Source organism: Staurois parvus, unplaced genomic scaffold, assembly GCF_062004578.1.
Source record: "Staurois parvus isolate SC_StPar_1 unplaced genomic scaffold, SC_StPar_1.0 ptg001796l, whole genome shotgun sequence".
In the NCBI taxonomy this organism is placed as follows: domain Eukaryota; kingdom Metazoa; phylum Chordata; class Amphibia; order Anura; family Ranidae; genus Staurois; species Staurois parvus.
Window position 1 is genome coordinate 42,501 of NW_028319592.1, and position 23,632 is coordinate 66,132.

At 46.5% G+C, this 23,632-nt stretch overlaps 1 protein-coding gene across 6 annotated transcripts in view; it reads right to left on the reverse strand.

The window, feature by feature from the left end:
* The window catches only part of ANKRD35 (ankyrin repeat domain 35), a 67,305-nt gene that overhangs the window by 36,461 nt on the left and 7,212 nt on the right, over positions 1-23,632 (reverse strand). The window contains exon 1 of one of the 6 annotated variants that reach the window (XM_089663889.1): positions 10,135-10,337. The exons of the other annotated variants lie outside the window; for them this stretch is intronic. Coding sequence (XP_089520015.1) covers positions 10,135-10,173 — 39 coding nt within the window. The 5' untranslated portion in view covers positions 10,174-10,337. Of the gene's footprint in view, positions 1-10,134; positions 10,338-23,632 lie in introns of those variants that run through there. 6 annotated transcript variants of the gene reach the window in all.

The window sequence follows — 23,632 nt, forward strand, 5'->3', positions numbered from 1 at the left end:
CTGGTGACCTGAATTACATCCTATGGTGTCACTGCTATGGACTTGACAACCCTAGGAGCTCTGAGGTTAATTGGGGTGATCTCAGGTGTGAAAGTGCTGAAATTGTGATCTGGGGGGTGAAGGTGCAGGAAATGAGGTGACTTGAGGTGTGAAGGTTCATAAATTGAGGTGCTCTGGGGGGTGAAGGTGGGGGACTTGTGGTGATCTGGGGGGTGAAGGTGCGGGACTTGTGGTGATCTGGGGGGTGAAGGTGCAGGAATTGTGGTGATCTGGGGGGTGAAGGTGTAGAAATTAGGTGATCTGGGGGGTGAAGGTGCAGGAAATGTGGTGATCTGGGGGGTGAAGGTGCAGGAATTGAGGTGATCTGCGGAATGAAGGAATTTGGGGTGATCTGAGGTCTTGATGTGCAGTAATTGGTGTGATCTGAGATGTTGAAGAATTGGTGGGTGATCAGGTGTAGGAATTATCGCGGTCTGAGGGGTAAAGGTGCAGGAATTGGGTGATCTGAGGGGATCAGAGATGTGAAGGTGCCGGAAATTAGGTGATCTGGGGGGTGACGGTGCAGCAATTGGGTGATCTGAGGTGAATTGAGGGGATCAGAGATGTAAAGGTGCAGGAATTCTGATCTAGGGTTTGAAGGTGCGGGAAAATGGGGTGATCTGAAGGTGCAAGAATTGGGGTGATCTGGGGGGTGAAGGTGCAGGAATTTGAAAATTTGAATGATCTGGGATGTGGAGGAGTGAGGATAATTTTAGATTTGAAGGTGCAGGAACTGGGGGTGATCTGATGACTGAAGGTGCAAGAATTGGGGGTGATCTGGGGGGTGAAGGTGCAGGAACTGGGGGTGATCTGAGATTTAAAGGTGCGGGAACTGGGGGTGATCTGATGACTGAAGGTGCAGGAACTGGGGGTGATCTGAGATTTGAAGGTGCAGGAACTGGGGGTGATCTGATGACTGAAGGTGCAAGAATTGGGGGTGATCTGGGGGGTGAAGGTGCAGGAACTGGGGGTGATCTGATGACTGAAGGTGCAAGAATTGGGGGTGATCTGGGGGGTGAAGGTGCAGGAACTGGGGGTGATCTGGGGGGTGAAGGTGCAGGAACTGGGGGTGATCTGATGACTGAAGGTGCAAGAATTGGGCTGATCTGAGATGTGGAGGAGTGAGGATAAGTTTAGATTTGAAGGTGCAGGAACTGGGGGTGATCTGACGACTGAAGGTGCAGGAACTGGGGTGACCCAAGAGGTGAAATGCTGGAACTGGGGTGGTGAATGGGGACTGATCTGACACGTCTGCTCTGACAAGCGATTATTGGCTCTTGGCTGCTCTCACATACATATAGATTTACAATCTTCGCACAGAAAACCAATTTATAAAGCCTCTTCTAATGGTCAGATTCCACTTGTCGGTTTTCCTGATTCGTCATGAGAAGAATGACCAAAGACGACAATACGGGGATCGAGCACTTACACGTCAGAACACGTCCAATTAATGTAAATGGAAAAATTTCCGGTAATTTGTGAACCCGCCAGGGCCACCTGACACTTCACACCCACTTGGATGTCTCAATGTTTTATCCGCAGGAGCATGCCCAGAGCCGCCCACAAACAGTGATTGTTTGTATTGATAACATTTCTAAGATCATCAAAAGGGCCTTCTACGGAAAGCAGTTTTTGTTTTTCTTCTGAATTTTGACAGCCTGCAGCCTACTCCATGCCTACCTAGCATGATACAAATGTTGCTCGTGTTCCTCCAATTACGCACAGAATTTGCCCAAGAATGTACATCGGCATCCTGGCCTTGTCCACTCAAAGGCTTACTGGATACGCACCAGTTGGTCAACACCTGCACCGGCGTGTTGGGGCCCCAAGTTTGCTCTTAGCAGCACCAAAAATGACGTTAAAATTGCTGGAAGACACGACGACCAATCAGTGCGTCCACTTTACTGAAAAGTGATTGGTAGGTAATCTAGAATTTTAAATAGCAGCTGTGGATTCCTATCCTTTGGTGAGGTGAACAACACTGGCCATCGATGGTTGAGGAGATGTCTTAACAAGACTTGTCCATTCCGTTGGGACCCACCAATAATCTGCGCTCGATGGGTCATTGTAACAAATTTTATTACCACTGATATGGCTCAATGACCCATCGAGGGCAGATTATTGATGGGTCCCAACAGAATGGACAGGTCTTGTTAAGACATCTCCTCAACCATCGATGGCCAGTGTTGAAAGGCCATTTTCAACGTTGTCCATGGTCAACAATTGGATTAGGTTGGGCTGTGCAAGGGTTATTGGTGATCTACTGAAGCTTCCTTTACTGCACACAAAGATTTTCCAGCTTGATGGCTCTACGCCAATGGTCACCTTTACTTTGTAACAAATTTTATTACCACTGATATGGCTCAAAGTAAAGGTGACCATTGGCGTAGAGCCATCAAGCTGGAAAATCTTTTTGTGCAGTAAAGGAAGCTTCAGTAGATCAACAACAACCCTTCTACAGCCCAACCTAATCCAATTGTTGACCATGGACAACGTTGAAAATGGCTTTTCAACACTGGCCATCGATGGTTGAGGAGATGTCTTAACGAGACTTGTCCATTCCATTGGGACCCACCATAATGTGGCCTCGATGGGTCATTGAGCCATATCAGGGGTAATAAAATTTGTTACAAAGTAAAGGTGACCATTGGCATTCATTCGTGTAGAGCCATCAAGCTGGAAAATCTTGGTGATCTACTGAAGCTTCCTTTACTGCACACAAACAACCATTATACAGCCCAACCTAATCCAATTGGTGACCACGGACAACGTTGAAAATGGCCTTTCAACACTGGCCATCGATGGTTGAGGAGATGTCTTAACGAGAATTGTCCATTCCGTTGGGACCCACCATAATGTGCCCTCGATGGGTCATTGAACCATATTGGTGGTAATAAAATTTGTTACAAAGTAAAGGTGAGCATTGGTGTAGAGCCATCAAGCTGGAAAATCTTTGTGTGCACTAAAGGAAGCTTCAGTAGATCACCAACAACTGTTGTACAGCCCAACCTAATCCAATTGGTGACCGTGGACAACGTTGAAAATGGCCTTTCAACACTGACCATCGATGGTTGAGGAGATGTCTTAACGAGACTTGTCCATTCCATTGGGACCCCCCATAATGTGCCCTCGATGGGTCATTGAGCCATATTAGGGGTAATAAAATTTGTTACAAAGTAAAGGTGACCATTGGAATGCATTCGTACAGCAGAACCTAATCCAATTGAACCATAATGTGGCCTCGATGGGTCATTGAGCCATATCAGGGGTAATAAAATTTGTTACAAAGTAAAGGTGACCATTGGCATTCATTCGTGTAGAGCCATCAAGCTGGAAAATCTTGGTGATCTACTGAAGCTTCCTTTACTGCACACAAACAACCATTATACAGCCCAACCTAATCCAATTGGTGACCACGGACAACGTTGAAAATGGCCTTTCAACACTGGCCATCGATGGTTGAGGAGATGTCTTAACGAGAATTGTCCATTCCGTTGGGACCCACCATAATGTGCCCTCGATGGGTCATTGAACCATATTGGTGGTAATAAAATTTGTTACAAAGTAAAGGTGACCATTAGCGTAGAGCCATCAAGCTGGAAAATCTTTGTGTGCAGTAAAGGAAGCTTCAGTAGATCACCAACAACCGTTGTACAGCCCAACCTAATCCAATTGGTGACCGTGGACAACGTTGAAAATGGCCTTTCAACACTGACCATCGATGGTTGAGGAGATGTCTTAACGAGACTTGTCCATTCCATTGGGACCCCCCATAATGTGCCCTCGATGGGTCATTGAGCCATATTAGGGGTAATAAAATTTGTTACAAAGTAAAGGTGACCATTGGAATGCATTCGTACAGCAGAACCTAATCCAATTGGTGACCGTGGACAACGTTGAAAATGGCCTTTCAACACTGACCATCGATGGTTGAGGAGATGTCTTAACGAGACTTGTCCATTCCATTGGGACCCCCCATAATGTGCCCTCGATGGGTCATTGAGCCATATTAGGGGTAATAAAATTTGTTACAAAGTAAAGGTGACCATTGGAATGCATTCGTACAGCAGAACCTAATCCAATTGGTGACCATGGACAACGTTGGAAATGGCCTTTTTGGTCACATACGAGTTCACCAAACGGTGAGCTTTGCCGCCAACGTTGGGCACCTTCATCTACCGTGATTGAGGTCAGAACAAGGTCAGATGATTGGTTTCTGAGAAATCCAGAAAGTCCTAAAAATATCAGCCAATATTTTACCAAAATTTTACCAAAATTTTTAAAGAACTCAAACTTCTAATACAAATTTGGGGCAGAGAGTTCTTCTTTTTTTTCTTCCGCAAGGCCAATGTTGGTAGTGATGGCTGGTACGATGCTTGCCGTGACTTGCCACAGAAACGGCCGGTTTTTCCAGTCGTAAATTCTTCGCGTCCCGTTAAATCGCTCAGACATCTTGTTTTTTATATAATCCGGCACACCTCCAGGATAAGCCGCGCCAACCCCGATTTTATTTTTATTTTCTTTTATTATTATTTTAAATGACTATATTTTGTTCATAGCCGGATCAGCTGGAATCCTCCCGTCAACACCAAGGAGTGTTCCTAATTCGGTAGAAACAAGTTCTGACACTTCCCGCCGTAATTATTCAAAACACGGAAGGCTTCTCCTGAGATCTCCAACCTAAAATTCTCAAATTATCGACAATCGGGGGAGTCGCAGTTTTGTAATTACCGCCAAACCGAAGACGACTGAATTAAAGGACGGGATATCAGACTTGTTATAAAATATTAATGACTTGGAAGAGATCCGAACACGGGAGCCGTGATCAGAGCGACACCGCAGGGGGGTGACCAGACATGGGGTGATGAGTGATTGTGACATCACCGCTCTCCAGATATAAGATATATTATACAGAGTGACATCACCGCCCTCCAGATATAAGATATATTATACAGAGTGACATCACCGCTCTCCAGATATAAGATATATTATACAGAGTGACATCACCGCTCTCCAGATATAAGATATATTATACAGAGTGACATCACCGCCCTCCGGATATAAGATATATTATACAGAGTGACATCACCGCCCTCCAGATATAAGATATATTATACAGAGTGACATCACCGCCCTCCAGATATAAGATATATTATACAGAGTGACATCACCGCCCTCCAGATATAAGATATATTATACAGGAGTGACATCACCGCCCTCCAGATATAAGATATATTATACAGAGTGACATCACCGCCCTCCAGATATAAGATATATTATACAGGAGTGACATCACCGCCCTCCGGATATAAGATATATTATACAGGAGTGACATCACCGCCCTCCGGATATAAGATATATTATACAGAGTGACATCACCGCCCTCCAGATATAAGATATATTATACAGAGTGACATCACCGCCCTCCAGATATAAGATATATTATACATAGTGACATCACCGCCCTCCGGATATAAGATATATTATACAGGAGTGACATCACCGCCCTCCGGATATAAGATATATTATACAGAGTGACATCACCTCCCTCCGGATATAAGATATATTATACAGGAGTGACATCACCGCCCTCCGGATATAAGATATATTATACAGAGTGACATCACCGCCCTCCGGATATAAGATATATTATACAGAGTGACATCACCGCCCTCCAGATATAAGATATATTATACAGAGTGACATCACCGCCCTCCAGATATAAGATATATTATACAGGAGTGACATCACCGCCCTCCGGATATAAGATATATTATACAGAGTGACATCACCGCCCTCCAGATATAAGATATATTATACAGAGTGACATCACCGCCCTCCGGATATAAGATATATTATACAGAGTGACATCACCGCCCTCCGGATATAAGATATATTATACAGAGTGACATCACCGCCCTCCGGATATAAGATATATTATACAGAGTGACATCACCGCCCTCCGGATATAAGATATATTATACAGAGTGACATCACCGCCCTCCGGATATAAGATATATTATACAGAGTGACATCACCGCCCTCCGGATATAAGATATATTATACAGAGTGACATCACCGCCCTCCGGATATAAGATATATTATACAGAGTGACATCACCGCCCTCCGGATATAAGATATATTATACAGAGTGACATCACCGCCCTCCAGATATAAGATATATTATACAGGAGTGACATCACCGCCCTCCAGATATAAGATATATTATACAGAGTGACATCACAGATATAAGATATATTATACAGAGTGACATCACCGCCCTCCGGATATAAGATATATTATACAGAGTGACATCACCGCCCTCCAGATATAAGATATATTATACAGGAGTGACATCATGTCTGTGGGTTGGCACTGTATGGTATAGGTCGCCCAAGCAGTGGTGCAGCAGCTGGATTGCCCCTCACCCATCCTGCACACCTGTCATTCATTAGTAGGACTTATTGTGGCTCTCGGTCCTGACATGCTCTGTGGTGTCCTGGATCTGGTTGGAGTTTGTCTGTACTCGGTGTAGTTTGTGTTTCCTGTGTATCCAGTGTTAGTAACCATTAACTGCCGACCGCTCTGCAAACAGTCCCCACTGACCGCGGCCAGCCTGGCACGCCAAGTTCTCAGGAATACTCAGCATCCCGACCAGCTACACAGACAACAAACACTTCAACCTCCACAGATACCGAGGAGTACAGTGTCAGGGTGTCATTGTTTGGGGGGGGGCCCAAGTGTCAGGGTGTCACTGTTTGGGATCCCCAAGTGTCAGGGTGTCATTGTTTGGGGGGGGGCCCAAGTGTCAGGGTGTCACTGTTTGGGGGGGGGCCCAAGTGTCAGGGTGTCACTGTTTGGGGGGGGGCCCAAGTGTCAGGGTGTCACTGTTTGGGGGGGGGGCCCAAGTGTCAGGGTGTCATTGTTCTGTGACCCCAAGTGTCAGGGTGTCATTGTTCTGGGGGTCCCCAAGCGTCAGGGTGTCATTGTTCAGGACCCCCAAGCGTCAGGGTGTCATTGTTCGGGACCCCCAAGCGTCAGGGTGTCATTGTTCTGGGACCCCCAAGCGTCAGGATGTCATTGTTCTGGGGGGTCCAAGTGTTTGGGTGTCATTCTTCAGGACCCCCAAGCGTCAGGGTGTCATTGTTCTGGGACCCCCAAGTGTCAGGGTGTCATTGTTCAGGACCCCCAAGCGTCAGGGTGTCATTGTTCTGGGACCCCCAAGCGTCAGGGTGTCATTGTTCTGGGGGGTCCAAGTGTTTGGGTGTCATTCTTCAGGACCCCCAAGTGTCAAGCCTGGCACGCCAAGTTCTCAGGAATACTCAGCATCCCGACCAGCCACACAGACAACAAACACTTCAACCTCCACAGATACCGAGGAGTACAGTGTCAGGGTGTCATTGTTCTGTGGGGCCCCAAGTGTCAGGGTGTCATTGTTCTGTGGGGCCCCAAGTGTCAGGGTGTCATTGTTCTGGGACCCCCAAGTGTCAGGGTGTCATTGTTCTGGGACCCCCAAATGTCAGGGTGTCATTGTTCAGGACCCCCAAGTGTCAGGGTGTCATTGTTCTGGAGGGTCCAAGTGTCATGGTGTCATTGTTCTTGGACCCCCAAGTGTCAGGGTGTCATTGTTCTGGGACCCCCAAGTGTCAGGGTGTCATTGTTCTGGGACCCCCAAGTGTCAGGGTGTCATTGATCAGGGGGCCCCAAGTGTCAGGGTGTCATTGATCAGGGGGCCCCAAGTGTCAGGGTGTCATTGATCAGGGGGCCCCAAGCATCAGGGTGTCATTGTTCTGGGACCCCCAAGCGTCAGGGTGTCATTGTTCTGGTTCCCCCAAGTGTCAGGGTGTCATTGTTCTGGTTCCCCTAAGCGTCAGGGTGTCATTGTCCAGAACCCCCAAGCATCAGGGTGTCATTGTTCGGGACCCCCAAGCTTCAGGGTGTCATTGTTCGGGACCCCCAAGTGTCAGGGTGTCATTGTTCTGGTTCCCCCAAGTGTCAGGGTGTCATTGTTCGGGACCCCCAAGCTTCAGGGTGTCATTGTTCGGGACCCCCAAGCTTCAGGGTGTCATTGTTCGGGACCCCCAAGTGTCAGGGTGTCATTGTTCTGGTTCCCCCAAGTGTCAGGGTGTCATTGTTCTGGGGGGGTCCAAGTGTCAGGGTGTCATTGTTCTGGTTCCCCCAAGTGTCAGGGTGTCATTGTTCTGGGACCCCCAAGCGTCAGGGTGTCATTGTTCTGGTTCCCCCAAGTGTCAGGGTGTCATTGTTCTGGTTCCCCCAAGTGTCAGGGTGTCATTGTTCTGGTTCCCCCAAGTGTCAGGGTGTCATTGTTCTGGTTCCCCAAGTGTCAGGGTGTCATTGTTCTGGTTCCCCCAAGTGTCAGGGTGTCATTGTTCGGGACCCCCAAGTGTCATTGTCATTGTTCTGGGACCCCCAAGTGTCATTGTCATTGTTCTGGGACCCCCAAGTGTCAGGGTGTCATTGTTCTGGGACCCCCAAGTGTCAGGGTGTCATTGTTCTGGGACCCCCAAGTGTCAGGGTGTCATTGTTCTGGGACCCCCAAGTGTCAGTGTGTCATTGATCAGGGGGCCCCAAGTGTCAGGGTGTCATTGATCAGGGGGCCCCAAGCGTCAGGGTGTCATTGTTCTGGGACCCCCAAGCGTCAGGGTGTCATTGTTCTGGTTCCCCCAAGTGTCAGGGTGTCATTGTTCTGGTTCCCCCAAGTGTCAGGGTGTCATTGTTCTGGGGGGGTCCAAGTGTCAGGGTGTCATTGTTCTGGTTCCCCCAAGTGTCAGGGTGTCATTGTTCTGGGACCCCCAAGCGTCAGGGTGTCATTGTTCTGGTTCCCCCAAGTGTCAGGGTGTCATTGTTCTGGTTCCCCCAAGTGTCAGGGTGTCATTGTTCTGGTTCCCCCAAGTGTCAGGGTGTCATTGTTCTGGTTCCCCAAGTGTCAGGGTGTCATTGTTCTGGTTCCCCCAAGTGTCAGGGTGTCATTGTTCTGGTTCCCCCAAGTGTCAGGGTGTCATTGTTCGGGACCCCCAAGTGTCATTGTCATTGTTCTGGGACCCCCAAGTGTCAGGGTGTCATTGTTCTGGGACCCCCAAGTGTCAGGGTGTCATTGTTCTGGGACCCCCAAGTGTCAGGGTGTCATTGTTCTGGGACCCCCAAGTGTCAGTGTGTCATTGATCAGGGGGCCCCAAGTGTCAGGGTGTCATTGATCAGGGGGCCCCAAGCGTCAGGGTGTCATTGTTCTGGGACCCCCAAGCGTCAGGGTGTCATTGTTCTGGTTCCCCCAAGTGTCAGGGTGTCATTGTTCTGGTTCCCCTAAGCGTCAGGGTGTCATTGTTCGGGACCCCCAAGCTTCAGGGTGTCATTGTTTGGGACCCCCAAGCTTCAGGGTGTCATTGTTTGGGACCCCCAAGCTTCAGGGTGTCATTGTTCTGGTTCCCCCAAGCGTCAGGGTGTCATTGTTCGGGACCCCCAAACTTCAGGGTGTCATTGTTCGGGACCCCCAAGTGTCAGGGTGTCATTGTTCTGGTTCCCCCAAGTGTCAGGGTGTCATTGTTCTGGTTCCCCCAAGTGTCAGGGTGTCATTGTTCGGGACCCCCAAGTGTCAGGGTGTCATTGTTCGGGACCCCTAAGTGTCAGGGTGTCATTGTTCTGGGGGGGTCCAAGTGTCAGGGTGTCATTGTTCTGGTTTCCTCTAGTGTCAGGGTGTCATTGTTCTGGGGGCCCCCAAGCGTCAAGGTGTCATTGCTCTGGTTCCCTCTAGTGTCAGGGTGTCATTGTTCGGGACCCCCAAGCGTCAGGGTGTCATTGTTCGGGACCCCCAAGCGTCAGGGTGTCATTGTTCGGGACCCCCAAGCATCATGGTGTCATTGATCTACGATCATTTACATTACAGAAGATACAGTAAAACTCTGGCAAAATCTGATGATCCAGTTCCCCCAGAACCCCCTACCCCCCCCCCCCCCATCATCAAACCTTTCTACCCCCCCCCCCCCACCAACCCCACAACTCCGGCACAGAACAGGTTAACCCCAAAATACTTTACGGCGGCGCGGTTGTGGTCGCAGCGCTCCCTTCCATCATACGTACAGGAAACTGCGAGGAGGAACACGAGAAGATTTTCTTCATCCTGGGACGGGAGGGGGCCCCGTGATGGGGGGGGGTCTGGCGGCTACGCTGTCATGGTGGCTCCGGGGACGGTGACACCGAGCCTTGTGACACGGATAGCAGCGATCACACAGAGCATGGGATGCCTCCCAGGGATATGGGTGTCACCAGACTGCATGCCGAGCCGCCCTCCTGTTGCAATGGGAGAAAGCAGTCAGCCTCTTAACACCTCGAGTGCCGCGCCGCCCGCAATTAAAGGGCCGGCAAAATCGCAACGTGTCGCCATTGTACATGTTTCACGCCAGTCATTTCCCCCCCCCCCCAAGGCCCCCCCTTCCCGTTTACATTATTTTTCCAGGAAATGATAGGAAATCCACAATTTTGGAAAAAAAGTTTAATCTGCTCATATTGTACTTTCCCTGGTCCCCCCCTTCCCCCCTCATCAACATAATGACATTTTTTTTAAAACAAAATATTTTCATTTTCATAACATTCCTTATTTTATACCCGGTGAAGTGATCGCAGGGTCTCTGTGCTTCTCTATGCAATGCAGGCAGATTGTGGCTGGTGGGAGGGGCCGGCAGGGGACTGTACTGAACCTCTCAGCACCCCGCCTCGGCACTCCTCTGAATGGCCAGCAGTGGGAGGAGTTAATGAACTGGAATGGAGGAAATAATTAGAGGTGATACTTTGTATCTTTTCCGGATTCGTTTACTAAGTTGCACAAGTCCAGCCTGTGGCTTCCCTAAGAAACTTGTACATGAAACTTTGTATCGCTCGCCGAGGAGTTTCCAAGTATCACCTCTGATCATTTTATCGGTTTTTGTTTTTTTGGTAGGAAAAGTTCTCTGACACAGGAAGTGAGCAGAAATCTCCCCAGTGGGCTCTGATACAGGAAGTGAGCAAAAATCTCCCCAGTGGGCCCTGACACAGGAAGTGAGGAGAAACTTCCTCAGTCGGCACTGATACAGGAAGTGGCTGGAAATCTCCTAAGTGGGCACTGACGCAGGAAGTGATTAGAAATCTCCCCAGTGGGCTCTGATACAGGAAGTGAGCAAAAATCTCCCCAGTGGGCTCTGACGCAGGAAGTGATTAGAAATCTCCCCAGTGGGCTCTGACGCAGGAAGTGAGCAGAAATCTCCCCAGTGGGCTCTGATACAGGAAGTGAGCAAAAATCTCCCCAGTGGGTTCTGACGCAGGAAGTGATTAGAAATCTCCCCAGTGGGCTCTGACACAGGAAGTGATTATAAATCTCCCCAGTAGGCTCTGACGCAGGAAGTGAGCAGAAATCTCCCCAGTGGGCTCTGATACAGGAAGTGAGCAAAAATCTCCCCAGTGGGTTCTGACGCAGGAAGTGATTAGAAATCTCCCCAGTGGCTCTGACACAGGAAGTGATTATAATCTCCCCAGTAGGCTCTGACACAGGAAGTGAGCAGAAATCTCCCCAGTGGGCTCTGACACAGAAGTGATCATAAATCTCCCCAGTGGGCTCTGACACAGGAAGTGATCATAAATCTCCCCAGTGGGCTCTGACGCAGGAAATGATCATAAATCTCCCCAGTGGGCACTGACGCAGGAAGTGATTAGAAATCTCCCCAGTGGGCTCTGACGCAGGAAGTGATTAGAAATCTCCCCAGTAGGCTCTGACGCAGGAAGTGAGCAGAAATCTCCCCAGTGGGCTCTGACACAGGAAGTGATCATAAATCTCCCCAGTGGGCTCTGACGCAGGAAGTGATCATAAATCTCCCCAGTGGGCTCTGACGCAGGGCAGTGAGCAGAAATCTCCCCAGTGGGCACTGACACGAAGTGAGGAGAAATCTCCCCAGTGGGGCTCTCACGCAGGAAGTGAGCAGAAATCTCCCCAGTGGGCTCTGACACAGGAAGTGAGGAGAAATCTCCCCAGTGAGCACTGACGCAGGAAGTGAGTAGAAATCTCCCCACTGGGCCTCTGACGCAGGAAATGAGCAGAAACCTCCTCAGTGGGCACTGACCCAGGAAGTGAGGATAATCTCCTCAGTGGGCGTGGACACAGGAAGTGAGGGGAAATCTCCTCCGTGGGCACTGACACAGGAAGTGAGCAGAAATCTCCCCAGTGGGGACTCGGCTGTAGAAACATTCAAGGGATTTTTCCTGGAATATCTCCCGCTCCCCACGAAGTATCTCCTATTTTTTTAGGGTCGTCGCCCTTTAAGCGCAGAGGTGGGAGAAGAATGGCGGTTCATGTGATCCGGGCGTGTTGAGTTTCGCAGTGAAAGTTTTTTTTTTTTTTTTTGGTGAGAGGAGGGGATGATGGGAAATGATGGAGGGGGGGGGGGGGGGGATCCCGCCATCCGGTAGACGGGATGTGAGCGTCTTCTGTCTGCTGATCGCCGGGTCACCCGAGGTGACGGCAGACAGGAAATCCTGATGAGGACAGATGTGGTTGTATCTGACCCGGGTACCTTAAAGGGGACCTGTCACCAGGAGCGCAGCGTATCAGATAAAAATGGTGGCCAGGCCATAAATGGCGACTTCGCTGACGTCCAGATCTTGCAATCAAAAGATCGCACCTGGGTGGGCTCACTTGATCAGAGTATACATTGTAACCCGGGTGGGATCACTTGATCGGAGTATACATTGTAACCCGGGTGGGATCACTTGATCGGAGTATACGTTGTAACCCGGGTGAGATCACTTGATCAGAGTATACATTGTAACCCGGGAGGGATCACTTGATCGGCATATACACTGTAACCCGGGTGGGATCACTTGATCGGAGATACATTGTAACCTGGGTGAGATCACTTGATCGGCATATACACTGTAACCCGGGTGGGATCACTTGATCGGAGTATACATTGTAACCTGGGTGAGATCACTTGATCGGAGTATACATTGTAACCCGGGTGAGATCACTTGATCAGAGTATACATTGTAACCCGGGAGGGATCACTTGAATCGGCATATACACTGTAACCCGGGTGGGATCACTTGATCGGAGATGCATTGTAACCTGGGTGAGATCACTTGATCGGCGTATACATTGTAACCCGGGTGAGATCACTTGATCGGAGATACATTGTAACCCGGGTGGGATCACTTGATCAGAGTATACATTGTAACCCGGGTGGGATCACTTGATCGGAGTATACATTGTAACCTGGTTGGGATCACTTGATCAGAGTATACATTGTAACCCGGGTGGGATCACTTGATCGGAGTATACATTGTAACCTGGTTGGGATCACTTGAACGGAATACAATATGTAACTCTACACCAAAAGTGTGTGGCCCCCATATGTACCAATATTATGGCCCCAAATCCAAGGATGCTGTTACCCCCCCCCCCCCCCCCCCACTGTCCACATTTCATCTGCTCACTTTTGGTGGGCGTGGCCAGATCCCACCCACTTTACAGGTTGGTCCTACCCAGACCCCGCCTCTAAATATGGGTGGACCGCCCATGTGACTGAAGGTTGATGCTGTGATTCCGGGGACACAGCCCTGGACAGAGCATCAGCGGGACGGAGGGCATTGGTGTGGGACTGTCCCGGCAAAAACCGGGACAGTTGGGTTCTGTAAGACCTCCCCCAAAAAAGGACGGAGTTCAGGGGTCTCCAGTAAAGTGTACCAGTAATACTTGTACAGCGCTACGGTATATGTCAGAGCTATAGAAATGTATAATAATAATAGTGTGTGACTGTGGGGGAGGGGACATTAGAGTGTAAGCTCCTCTGGTACAGAGACTGATGGGACTGTGGGGGGAGGGGACATTAGAGTGTAAGCTCCTCTGGTACAGAGACTGATGGGACTGTGGGGGGAGGGGACATTAGAGCGTAAGCTCCTCTGGTACAGAGACTGATGGGACTGCGGGGGGGGGGGACATTAGAGCGTAAGCTCCTCTGGTACAGAGACTGATGGGACTGCGGGGGAGGGGACATTAGAGCGTCAGCTCCTCTGGTACAGAGACTGATGGGACTGTGGGGGAGGGGACATTAGAGCGTAAGCTCCTCTGTACAGAGACTGATGGGACTGTGGGGGAGGGGACATTAGAGCGTAAGCTCCTCTGGTGCAGAGACTGATGGGACTGCGGGGGAGGGGACATTAGAGTGTAAGCTCCTCTGTACAGAGACTGATGGGACTGCGGGGGAGGGGACATTAGAGTGTAAGCTCCTCTGTACAGAGACTGATGGGACTGTGGGGGAGGGGACATTAGAGCGTAAGCTCCTCTGGTACAGAGACTGATGTGGCTGCGGGGAAGGGGACATTAGAGTGTAAGCTTCCTTGTACAGAGACTGATGGGACTGTGGGGGAGGGGACATTAGAGCGTAAGCTCCTCTGGTACAGAGACTGATGGGACTGTGGGGGAGGGGACATTAGAGTGTAAGCTCCTCTGTACAGAGACTGATGGGACTGTGGGGGAGGGACATTAGAGTGTAAGCTCCTCTGCACAGACTGATGGGACTGGCTCAGTGTTCTCTGTACAGCGCCGTGGTATATGTCAGAGCTCTGTCAATGTTCGTGGTTTCAGGTGTACGGTGGGAAAGGGTTAAGTCAGACCTCCGCCTCCAGGTGGTTGGATTTCTGGCTCCAGCCTCACACCGCCCCCCATATCTCGGCCCAGGCCTGCCCAGCAGGTGATGCCTACTCTTTTTATTACCTGGATAAAGCAAAGAGACCCAGAAACAAACATCCTGTCAGCGTGACAAAGACAGACCGAAACTGCACAACGCAGGTCCCAACACGCCGGGAAGGGAGGATCCCCGTGTGTGAGGCCGACAACACGTCTGTGATATCCAAACATGTAACCCCCGTCTGTGTGATCCAATCACATCGCTCCGCTGTGCCCGGAACCTGAATTCATAATGACCTGATAGGAATAATCTGCAGAATATATCAATATGGATCTGTCAGGAGGGGGAGGGGAGGGAGCGATGTTCTGCAGATCTCTAGAGAGGTCAGTGATGGAATAGTCTGCAGAATATATCGATATGGATCTGTTGGGAGGGAGCGATGTTCTGCAGAATGTATCTATGGATCTGTCAGGGGGGGGAGCGATGTTCTGCAGATGTCTAGAGGGGTCAGTGATGGAATAATCTGCAGAATATATCAATGTGGATCTGTCAGGAGGGGGATGGGATGGAGCGATGCTCTGCAGATCTCTAGAGAGGTCAGTGGTGGAATAATCTGCAGAATGTATCAATAAGGATCTGTCAGGAGGGGGAGGGGACGGAGCGATGTTCTGCCGATCTCTAGAGAGGTCAGTGATGGAATAGTCTGCAGAATATATCAATATAGATCTGTCAGGAGGGGGATGGGATGGAGCGATGCTCTGCAGCACTCTAGAGAGGTCAGAGGTGGAATAATCTGCAGAATATCCCAATATGGATCTGTCAGGAGGGGGATGGGACGGAGCGATGTTCTGCAGCACACATAGCGGCCATGTTGGGAAGGTGTCCCCGGTGATATTTGGTTTGGCGGACGGTTGTCACCGGCTCTGCTCTCCATACTGTACACATTGACTTCCTTTCTATCGTCTCGCTGACATTTGCTCGGGTCATAAAATATCGCCGTTTCCACGGTTACTCGCTAATCCTGAGGGAAGTCGGTGTGCAGGGAGCGAATTTTCCTTTTTGTTTAGTGAATTGGCTGAGAAGGAGAGAACCTGAGAGTCTTCAATGAGAGGAGATCACATTACTGCGCAAACATTGCAAAGATTTAGCTTCCAGCTGCTGCCGCTGAGTAATCCGCAGTGGAAAATCACTCATTTCTAAATGAAAAAGCTGTTTGTAGTCCGGAGCTCTCCACACTGTACATGGTTATTGTACTTCACAGGGCGATTTTATTATTTCCTCCAATCGGGAGATTTCCCCCCAGTAGTTTGTGTCTCCGCCCCTCCCACAATGGGGAGATTTCCCGCAGTAGTTGTGTCTCTGCCCCTCCCACAATGTGGAGATTTCCCGCAGTAGTTGTGTCTCTGCCCCTCCCACAATGCGGAGATTTCCCGCAGTAGTTGTGTCTCTGCCCCTCCCACAATGCGGAGATTTCCCCCCAGTAGTTTGTGTCTCCGCCCCTCCCACAATGGGGAGATTTCCCCCCAGTAGTTTGTGTCTCCGCCCCTCCCACAATGGGGAGATTTCCCGCAGTAGTTGTGTCTCTGCCCCTCCCACAATGCGGAGATTTCCCGCAGTAGTTTGTGTCTCTGCCCCTCCCACAATGCGGAGATTTCCCGCAGTAGTTGTGTCTCTGCCCCTCCCACAATGCGGAGATTTCCCGCAGTAGTTGTGTCTCTGCCCCTCCCACAATGCGGAGATTTCCCGCAGTAGTTTGTGTCTCTGCCCCTCCCACAATGGGGAGATTTCCCCCCAGTAGTTTGTGTCTCTGCCCCTCCCACAATGGGGAGATTTCCCGCAGTAGTTGTGTCTCTGCCCCTCCCACAATGCGGAGATTTCCCGCAGTAGTTGTGTCTCTGCCCCTCCCACAATGCAGAGATTTCCCGCCAGTAGTTGGTGTCTCTGCCCCTCCCACAATGCGGAGATTTCCTCCAGTAGTTGTGTCTCTGCCCCTCCCACAATGCGGAGATTTCCCCCCAGTAGTTTGTGTCTCTGCCCCTCCCACAATGGGGAGATTTCCCCCCAGTAGTTTGTGTCTCTGCCCCTCCCACAATGCGGAGATTTCCCGCAGTAGTTGTGTCTCTGCCCCTCCCACAATGCAGAGATTTCCCGCAGTAGTTGTGTCTCTGCCCCTCCCACAATGCGGAGATTTCCCGCAGTAGTTGTGTCTCTGCCCCTCCCACAATGCAGAGATTTCCTCCAGTAGTTTGTGTCTCTGCCCCTCCCACAATGCGGAGATTTCCCGCAGTAGTTGTGTCTCTGCCCCTCCCACAATGCGGAGATTTCCCCCCAGTAGTTTGTGTCTCTGCCCCTCCCACAATGCAGAGATTTCCTCCAGTAGTTTGTGTCTCTGCCCCTCCCACAATGCGGAGATTTCCTGCAGTAGTTTGTGTCTCTGCCCCTCCCACAATGGGGAGATTTCCCCCAGTAGTTTGTGTCTCTGCCCCTCCCACAATGCGGAGATTTCCTGCAGTAGTTTGTGTCTCTGCCCCTCCCACAATGGGGAGATTTCCTCCAGTAGTTTGTGTCTCTGCCCCTCCCACAATGCGGAGATTTCCTCCAGTAGTTTGTGTCTCTGCCCCTCCCACAATGGGGAGATTTCCCCCCAGTAGTTTGTGTCTCTGCCCCTCCCACAATGGGGAGATTTCCCCCCAGTAGTTTGTGTCTCTGCCCCTCCCACAATGCGGAGATTTCCCGCAGTAGTTGTGTCTCTGCCCCTCCCACAATGCGGAGATTTCCCCGCAGTAGTTGTGTCTCTGCCACTCCCACAATGCGGAGATTTCCCGCAGTAGTTTGTGTCTCTGCCCCTCCCACAATGCGGAGATTTCCCGCAGTAGTTGTGTCTCTGCCACTCCCACAATGCGGAGATTTCCCGCAGTAGTTGTGTCTCTGCCCCTCCCACAATGGGGAGATTTTCCTGCAGTAGTTTGTGTCTCTGCCCCTCCCACAATGCGGAGATTTTCCTGCAGTAGTTTGTGTCTCTGCCCCTCCCACAATGCGGAGATTTTCCTGCAGTAGTTTGTGTCTCTGCCCCTCCCACAATGCGGAGATTTCCCGCAGTAGTTGTGTCTCTGCCCCTCCCACAATGCGGAGATTTCCCGCAGTAGTTGTGTCTCTGCCCCTCCCACAATGCGGAGATTTCCCGCAGTAGTTTGTGTCTCTGCCCCTCCCACAATGCGGAGATTTCCCGCAGTAGTTGTGTCTCTGCCCCTCCCACAATGCGGAGATTTCCCGCAGTAGTTGTGTCTCTGCCCCTCCCACAATGCGGAGATTTCCTCCAGTAGTTTGTGTCTCTGCCCCTCCCACAATGGGGAGATTTCCCCCCAGTAGTTTGTGTCTCTGCCCCTCCCACAATGGGGAGATTTCCCCCCAGTAGTTTGTGTCTCTGCCCCTCCCACAATGCGGAGATTTCCCGCAGTAGTTGTGTCTCTGCCCCTCCCACAATGCGGAGATTTCCCCGCAGTAGTTGTGTCTCTGCCCCTCCCACAATGCGGAGATTTCCCGCAGTAGTTGTGTCTCTGCCCCTCCCACAATGCGGAGATTTCCCGCAGTAGTTTGTGTCTCTGCCCCTCCCACAATGCGGAGATTTCCCGCAGTAGTTGTGTCTCTGCCCCTCCCACAATGCGGAGATTTCCCGCAGTAGTTTGTGTCTCTGCCCCTCCCACAATGCGGAGATTTCCCGCAGTAGTTTGTGTCTCTGCCCCTCCCACAATGCGGAGATTTCCCGCAGTAGTTTGTGTCTCTGCCCCTCCCACAATGGGGAGATTTCCCGCAGTAGTTGTGTCTCTGCCCCTCCCACAATGGGGAGATTTCCCCCAGTAGTTTCTGTCTCTGCCCCTAACACAATGCGGAGATTTCCCCCAGTAGTTTGTGTCTCTGCCCCTCCCACAATGCGGAGATTTCCCGCAGTAGTTGTGTCTCTGCCCCTCCCACAATGCGGAGATTTCCCGCAGTAGTTTGTGTCTCTGCCCCTCCCACAATGCAGAGATTTCCCGCAGTAGTTTGTGTCTCTGCCCCTCCCACAATGCGGAGATTTCCCGCAGTAGTTGTGTCTCTGCCCCTCCCACAATGGGGAGATTTTCCTGCAGTAGTTTGTGTCTCTGCCCCTCCCACAATGCGGAGATTTTCCTGCAGTAGTTTGTGTCTCTGCCCCTCCCACAATGCGGAGATTTCCCGCAGTAGTTGTGTCTCTGCCCCTCCCACAATGCGGAGATTTCCCGCAGTAGTTTGTGTCTCTGCCCCTCCCACAATGCGGAGATTTCCCGCAGTAGTTGTGTCTCTGCCCCTCCCACAATGCGGAGATTTCCCGCAGTAGTTGTGTCTCTGCCCCTCCCACAATGAGGAGATTTCCCTGCAGTAGTTTGTGTCTCTGCCCCTCCCACAATGAGGAGATTTCCCTGCAGTAGTTTGTGTCTCTGCCCCTCCCACAATGAGGAGATTTCCCTGCAGTAGTTTGTGTCTCTGCCCCTCCCACAATGGGGAGATTTTATGTACTTTTTAAATTGTTAAAAAATTTTTTTTTTTTTTTTAAAAGTAAGAATTTTGAGTCGAGTGTTTTCTCTGCAGTTCCCCAGGCGTGTGCGGTCTTTGGGGCGTGTCGGCATGTCGGCGTGTGCGGTCTTTGGGGCGTGGCATGTTTGGTATCTCTGTACTCCATGTAAGCCGATTGTGTTCCTTCTAAAATTAATCTCCATGTATTTTTTACCTGACACCATGTGATAAATAATTGCACAAATATCACGAAGCAATAAAATATTGCAATGACCGCCATTTTATTCTCAAGGGTGTCTGCTTTCAGGAAAAATATATTTTTTTTTTAGAGGGGGGGAGGGTTGCAGTAATTTTTAAAAATAATTAGTGCGGGGCTACTGATCCTTCTTTTTTTTTTTTTTTTTTTTTTTTTTACTTTACCAATTAAATTTAAAAAAATATATAGTTTCTTTTAAATTTTAGCTTCTCCTTTCAAAAATATTTTAGATTTTTTTTTTTTTTTTTTTTTAGATTTTTCAAATTTTTTTGATTCAAAATAGAGTTGGGACTTCCACTTCAGATTTAGGCTGAGCCGCTGATTTTTTTTTTATTTTTTTTTTTATTGATTTTGAATTAAAAAAATAACATTGGACTGTCATTTTTAACTAGTGCTGGGCTACTCCCTTTTTAAAAAATGTTTTAATTTTTTTTTTTAATGCATGTTAATTTTATATACTTTTTAAATTGTAAACAAAATGTTGTGTTGGGCCTTTTTATTAATTTTATTAATTTAAAAAAGTTACATATATAAAAAAAAAATGTTAAGTGGTTTAGGGCCTCTATAGTGTTAACTGGACCCCCCAAGTGGTCTTTTTTGTATATCTCTGTGCCTGCTGTGTGGTGTTTCCCTGTCTTTTGTTGTTTCTTGCTCTGTATGATATGATTCTGTTATGGTTTGTTTGTCTCTTTTCACATATCTAATAAAATCTTTGGTAAAAATAAAAGGGGAAAAAAAAAGAGTTGGACCTTTTTTTTTTTTTAATCATTTTTAAAACTGTCTTTACATATTTTGATTAAAAATTAAACAGTTGAGTTGGGCTTTAAATTTAAACTAGGGTACTGCTTTTTATTTATTTATTTATTTATTTTATTTTTTTCATAAAAAAATGTGTGTGTGTATATATTATAAAATGTGTTATATATCTTTTTTTTTTTTTTTTTTTTTTTAATTAAATCCTCATTATAAAAAAGTGTGTATGTATAATAAATATATATATATATATATATATATATATATATATATACATACACACACTTTTTTATAATGAGGATTTAATTTAAAAGAAATATAAACACACACACACACATATATATATATATATATATATATATATATATATATATATATATATATATATATATATATATATATATATATATATACTTTTTTTATAATGGGGATTTAATAAAACAAAAAAAAAAGATATGTAACACATTTTATAATTATATTAACACACATATCATTATAAAATATATATATATATATATATATATATATATATATATATATATATATATATATATATATATATATATATATATAAAATGTGTTCTATATCTTTTTTTTTTTTTTTTTTTATTAAATCCTCATTATAAAAAAGTATATACTTTTTTTATAATGGGGATTTAATAAAACAAAAAAAAAAAAGATATATAACACATTTTATAATTATATTAACACACATATATATATATATATATATATATATATATATATATATATATATATATATATATATATATATAAAATGTGTTCTATATCTTTTTTTTTTTATTTTTATTAAATCCTCATTATAAAAAAGTATATACTTTTTTTATAATGGGGATTTAATAAAACAAAAAAAAAAAAGATATGTAACACATTTTATAATTATATTAACACATATATATATATATATATATATATATATATATATATATATATATATAAAATGTGTTCTATATCTTTTTTTTTTTATTTTTATTAAATCCTCATTATAAAAAAGTATATACTTTTTTTATAATGGGGATTTAATAAAACAAAAAAAAAAAAAGATATATAACACATTTTATAATTATATTAAATCCTCATTATAAAATAGTGTGTATATATATGTGTGTGTGTTGTATAACTTTTTTTTTTTTTCTTCCATAAAAAGAAAAAAAAAAGCTGGAAGTGGACTTTTTTTTATAATCCATTTTAAAACTTTTTTTTTTTCTTTTGTGTTGGCTTTTACTTTTAACTAGGGCTTGTCCTCATTATAAAAAAGTGTGTATGTGTATGTATAATGTATAATATATATATATATATATTCTTTTTTATAATGAGGATTTCATTAAAAAAAAATATAAACACATTTTATTTTATCTAACACACACATATATATACAGTCAGGTCCATAAATATTGGGACATGGACACAATTCTAACATTTTTGGCTCTATACACCACCACAATGGATTTGAAATGAAACGAACAAGATGTGCTTTAACTGCAGACTGTCAGCTTTAATTTGAGGGTATTTACATCCAAATCAGGTGAACGGTGTAGGAATTACAACAGTTTGCATATGTGCCTCCCACTTGTTAAGGGACCAAAAGTAATGGGACAATTGGTTTCTCAGCTGTTCCATGGCCAGGTGTGTGTTATTCCCTCATTATCCCAATTACAATGAGCAGATAAAAGGTCCAGAGTTCATTTCAAGTGTGCTATTTGCATTTGGAATCTGTTGCTGTCAACTCTCAAGATGAGACCCAAAGAGCTGTCACTATCAGTGAAGCCATCATTAGGCTGAAAAAACAAAACAAACCCATCAGAGAGATAGCAAAAACATTAGGCGTGGCCAAAACAACTGTTTGGAACATTCTTAAAAAGAAGGAACGCACCGGTGAGCTCAGCAACACCAAAACACCTGGAAGACCACGGAAAACAACTGTGGTGGATGAGCGAAGAATTCTTTCCCTGGTGAAGAAAACACCCTTCACTACAGTTGGCCAGATCAAGAACACCCTCCAGGAGGTAGGTGTATGTGTGTCAAAGTCACCAATCAGGAGAAGACTTCACCAGAGTGAATACAGAGGGTTCACCACAAGATGGAAACCATTGGTGAGCCTCAAACACAGGAAGGCCAGATTAGAGTTTGCCAAACGACATGTAAAAAAGCCTTCACAGTTCTGGAACAACATCCTATGGAGAGATGAGACCGACATCAACTTGTACCAGAGTGATGGGAAGAGAAGAGGATGGAGAAGGAACTGCTCATGGTCCTCAGCATACCACCTCATCAGTGAAGCATGGTGGTGGTAGTGTCATGGCGTGGGCATGTATGGCTGCCAATGGAACTGCTTCTCTTGTATTTATTGATGATGTGACGGCTGACAGAAGCAGCAGGATGAATTGTGAAGTGTTTCGGGAATATTATCGGCTCATATTCAGCCAAATGCTTCACAACTCATTGGACGCTTCACAGTGCAGATGGACAATGACCCAAAGCAGACTGCAAAAGCAACCAAAGAAGTGGAATGTTCTGCAATGGCCAAGTCCATCGCCTGACCTGAATCCGATTGAGCATTTCACTTGCTGAAGACAAAACTGAAGGGAAAATGCCCCAAGAACAAGCAGGAACTGAACACAGTTGCAGTAGAGGCCTGGCAGAGCATCACCAGGGATGACACCCAGCGTCTGGGGATGTCTATGCGTTCCACACTTCAGGCTGTCATTGACTGCAAAGGATTTGTAACCAAGTATTAAAAAGTGAAAGTTTGATTTATGATTATTATTCTGTCCCATTACTTTTGGTCCCTTAACAAGTGGGAGGCACATATGCAAACTGTTGTAATTCCTACACCGTTCACCTGATTTGGATGTAAATACCCTCAAATTAAAGCTGACAGTCTGCAGTTAAAGCACATCTTGTTCGTTTCATTTCAAATCCATTGTGGTGGTGTATAGAGCCAAAAATGTTAGAATTGTGTCCATGTCCTAATATTTATGGACCTGACTGTATATATATATATAATGTGTTCTATATCTTTTTTTTTTTTGTTTTATTAAATCCTCATTATAAAAAAGTGTATATGTAAATGTGTGTGTGTGATATATATATATATATATATGTGTGTGTGTGTGTTGTATAACTTTTTTTTTTTCTTCCATAAAAAGAAAAAAAAAAGCTGGAAGTAGACTTTTTTTTTTTTTTTATAATCCATTTTAAAACTTTTTTTTTTCTTTGTGTTGGCTTTTACTTTTAACTAGGGCTTGTCCTCATTATAAACATAGTGTGTATGTATATGTATAATATATATATATATATATATATATATATATATATATATATATATATATTCTTTTTTTATAATGAGGATTTAATTAAAAAAAAA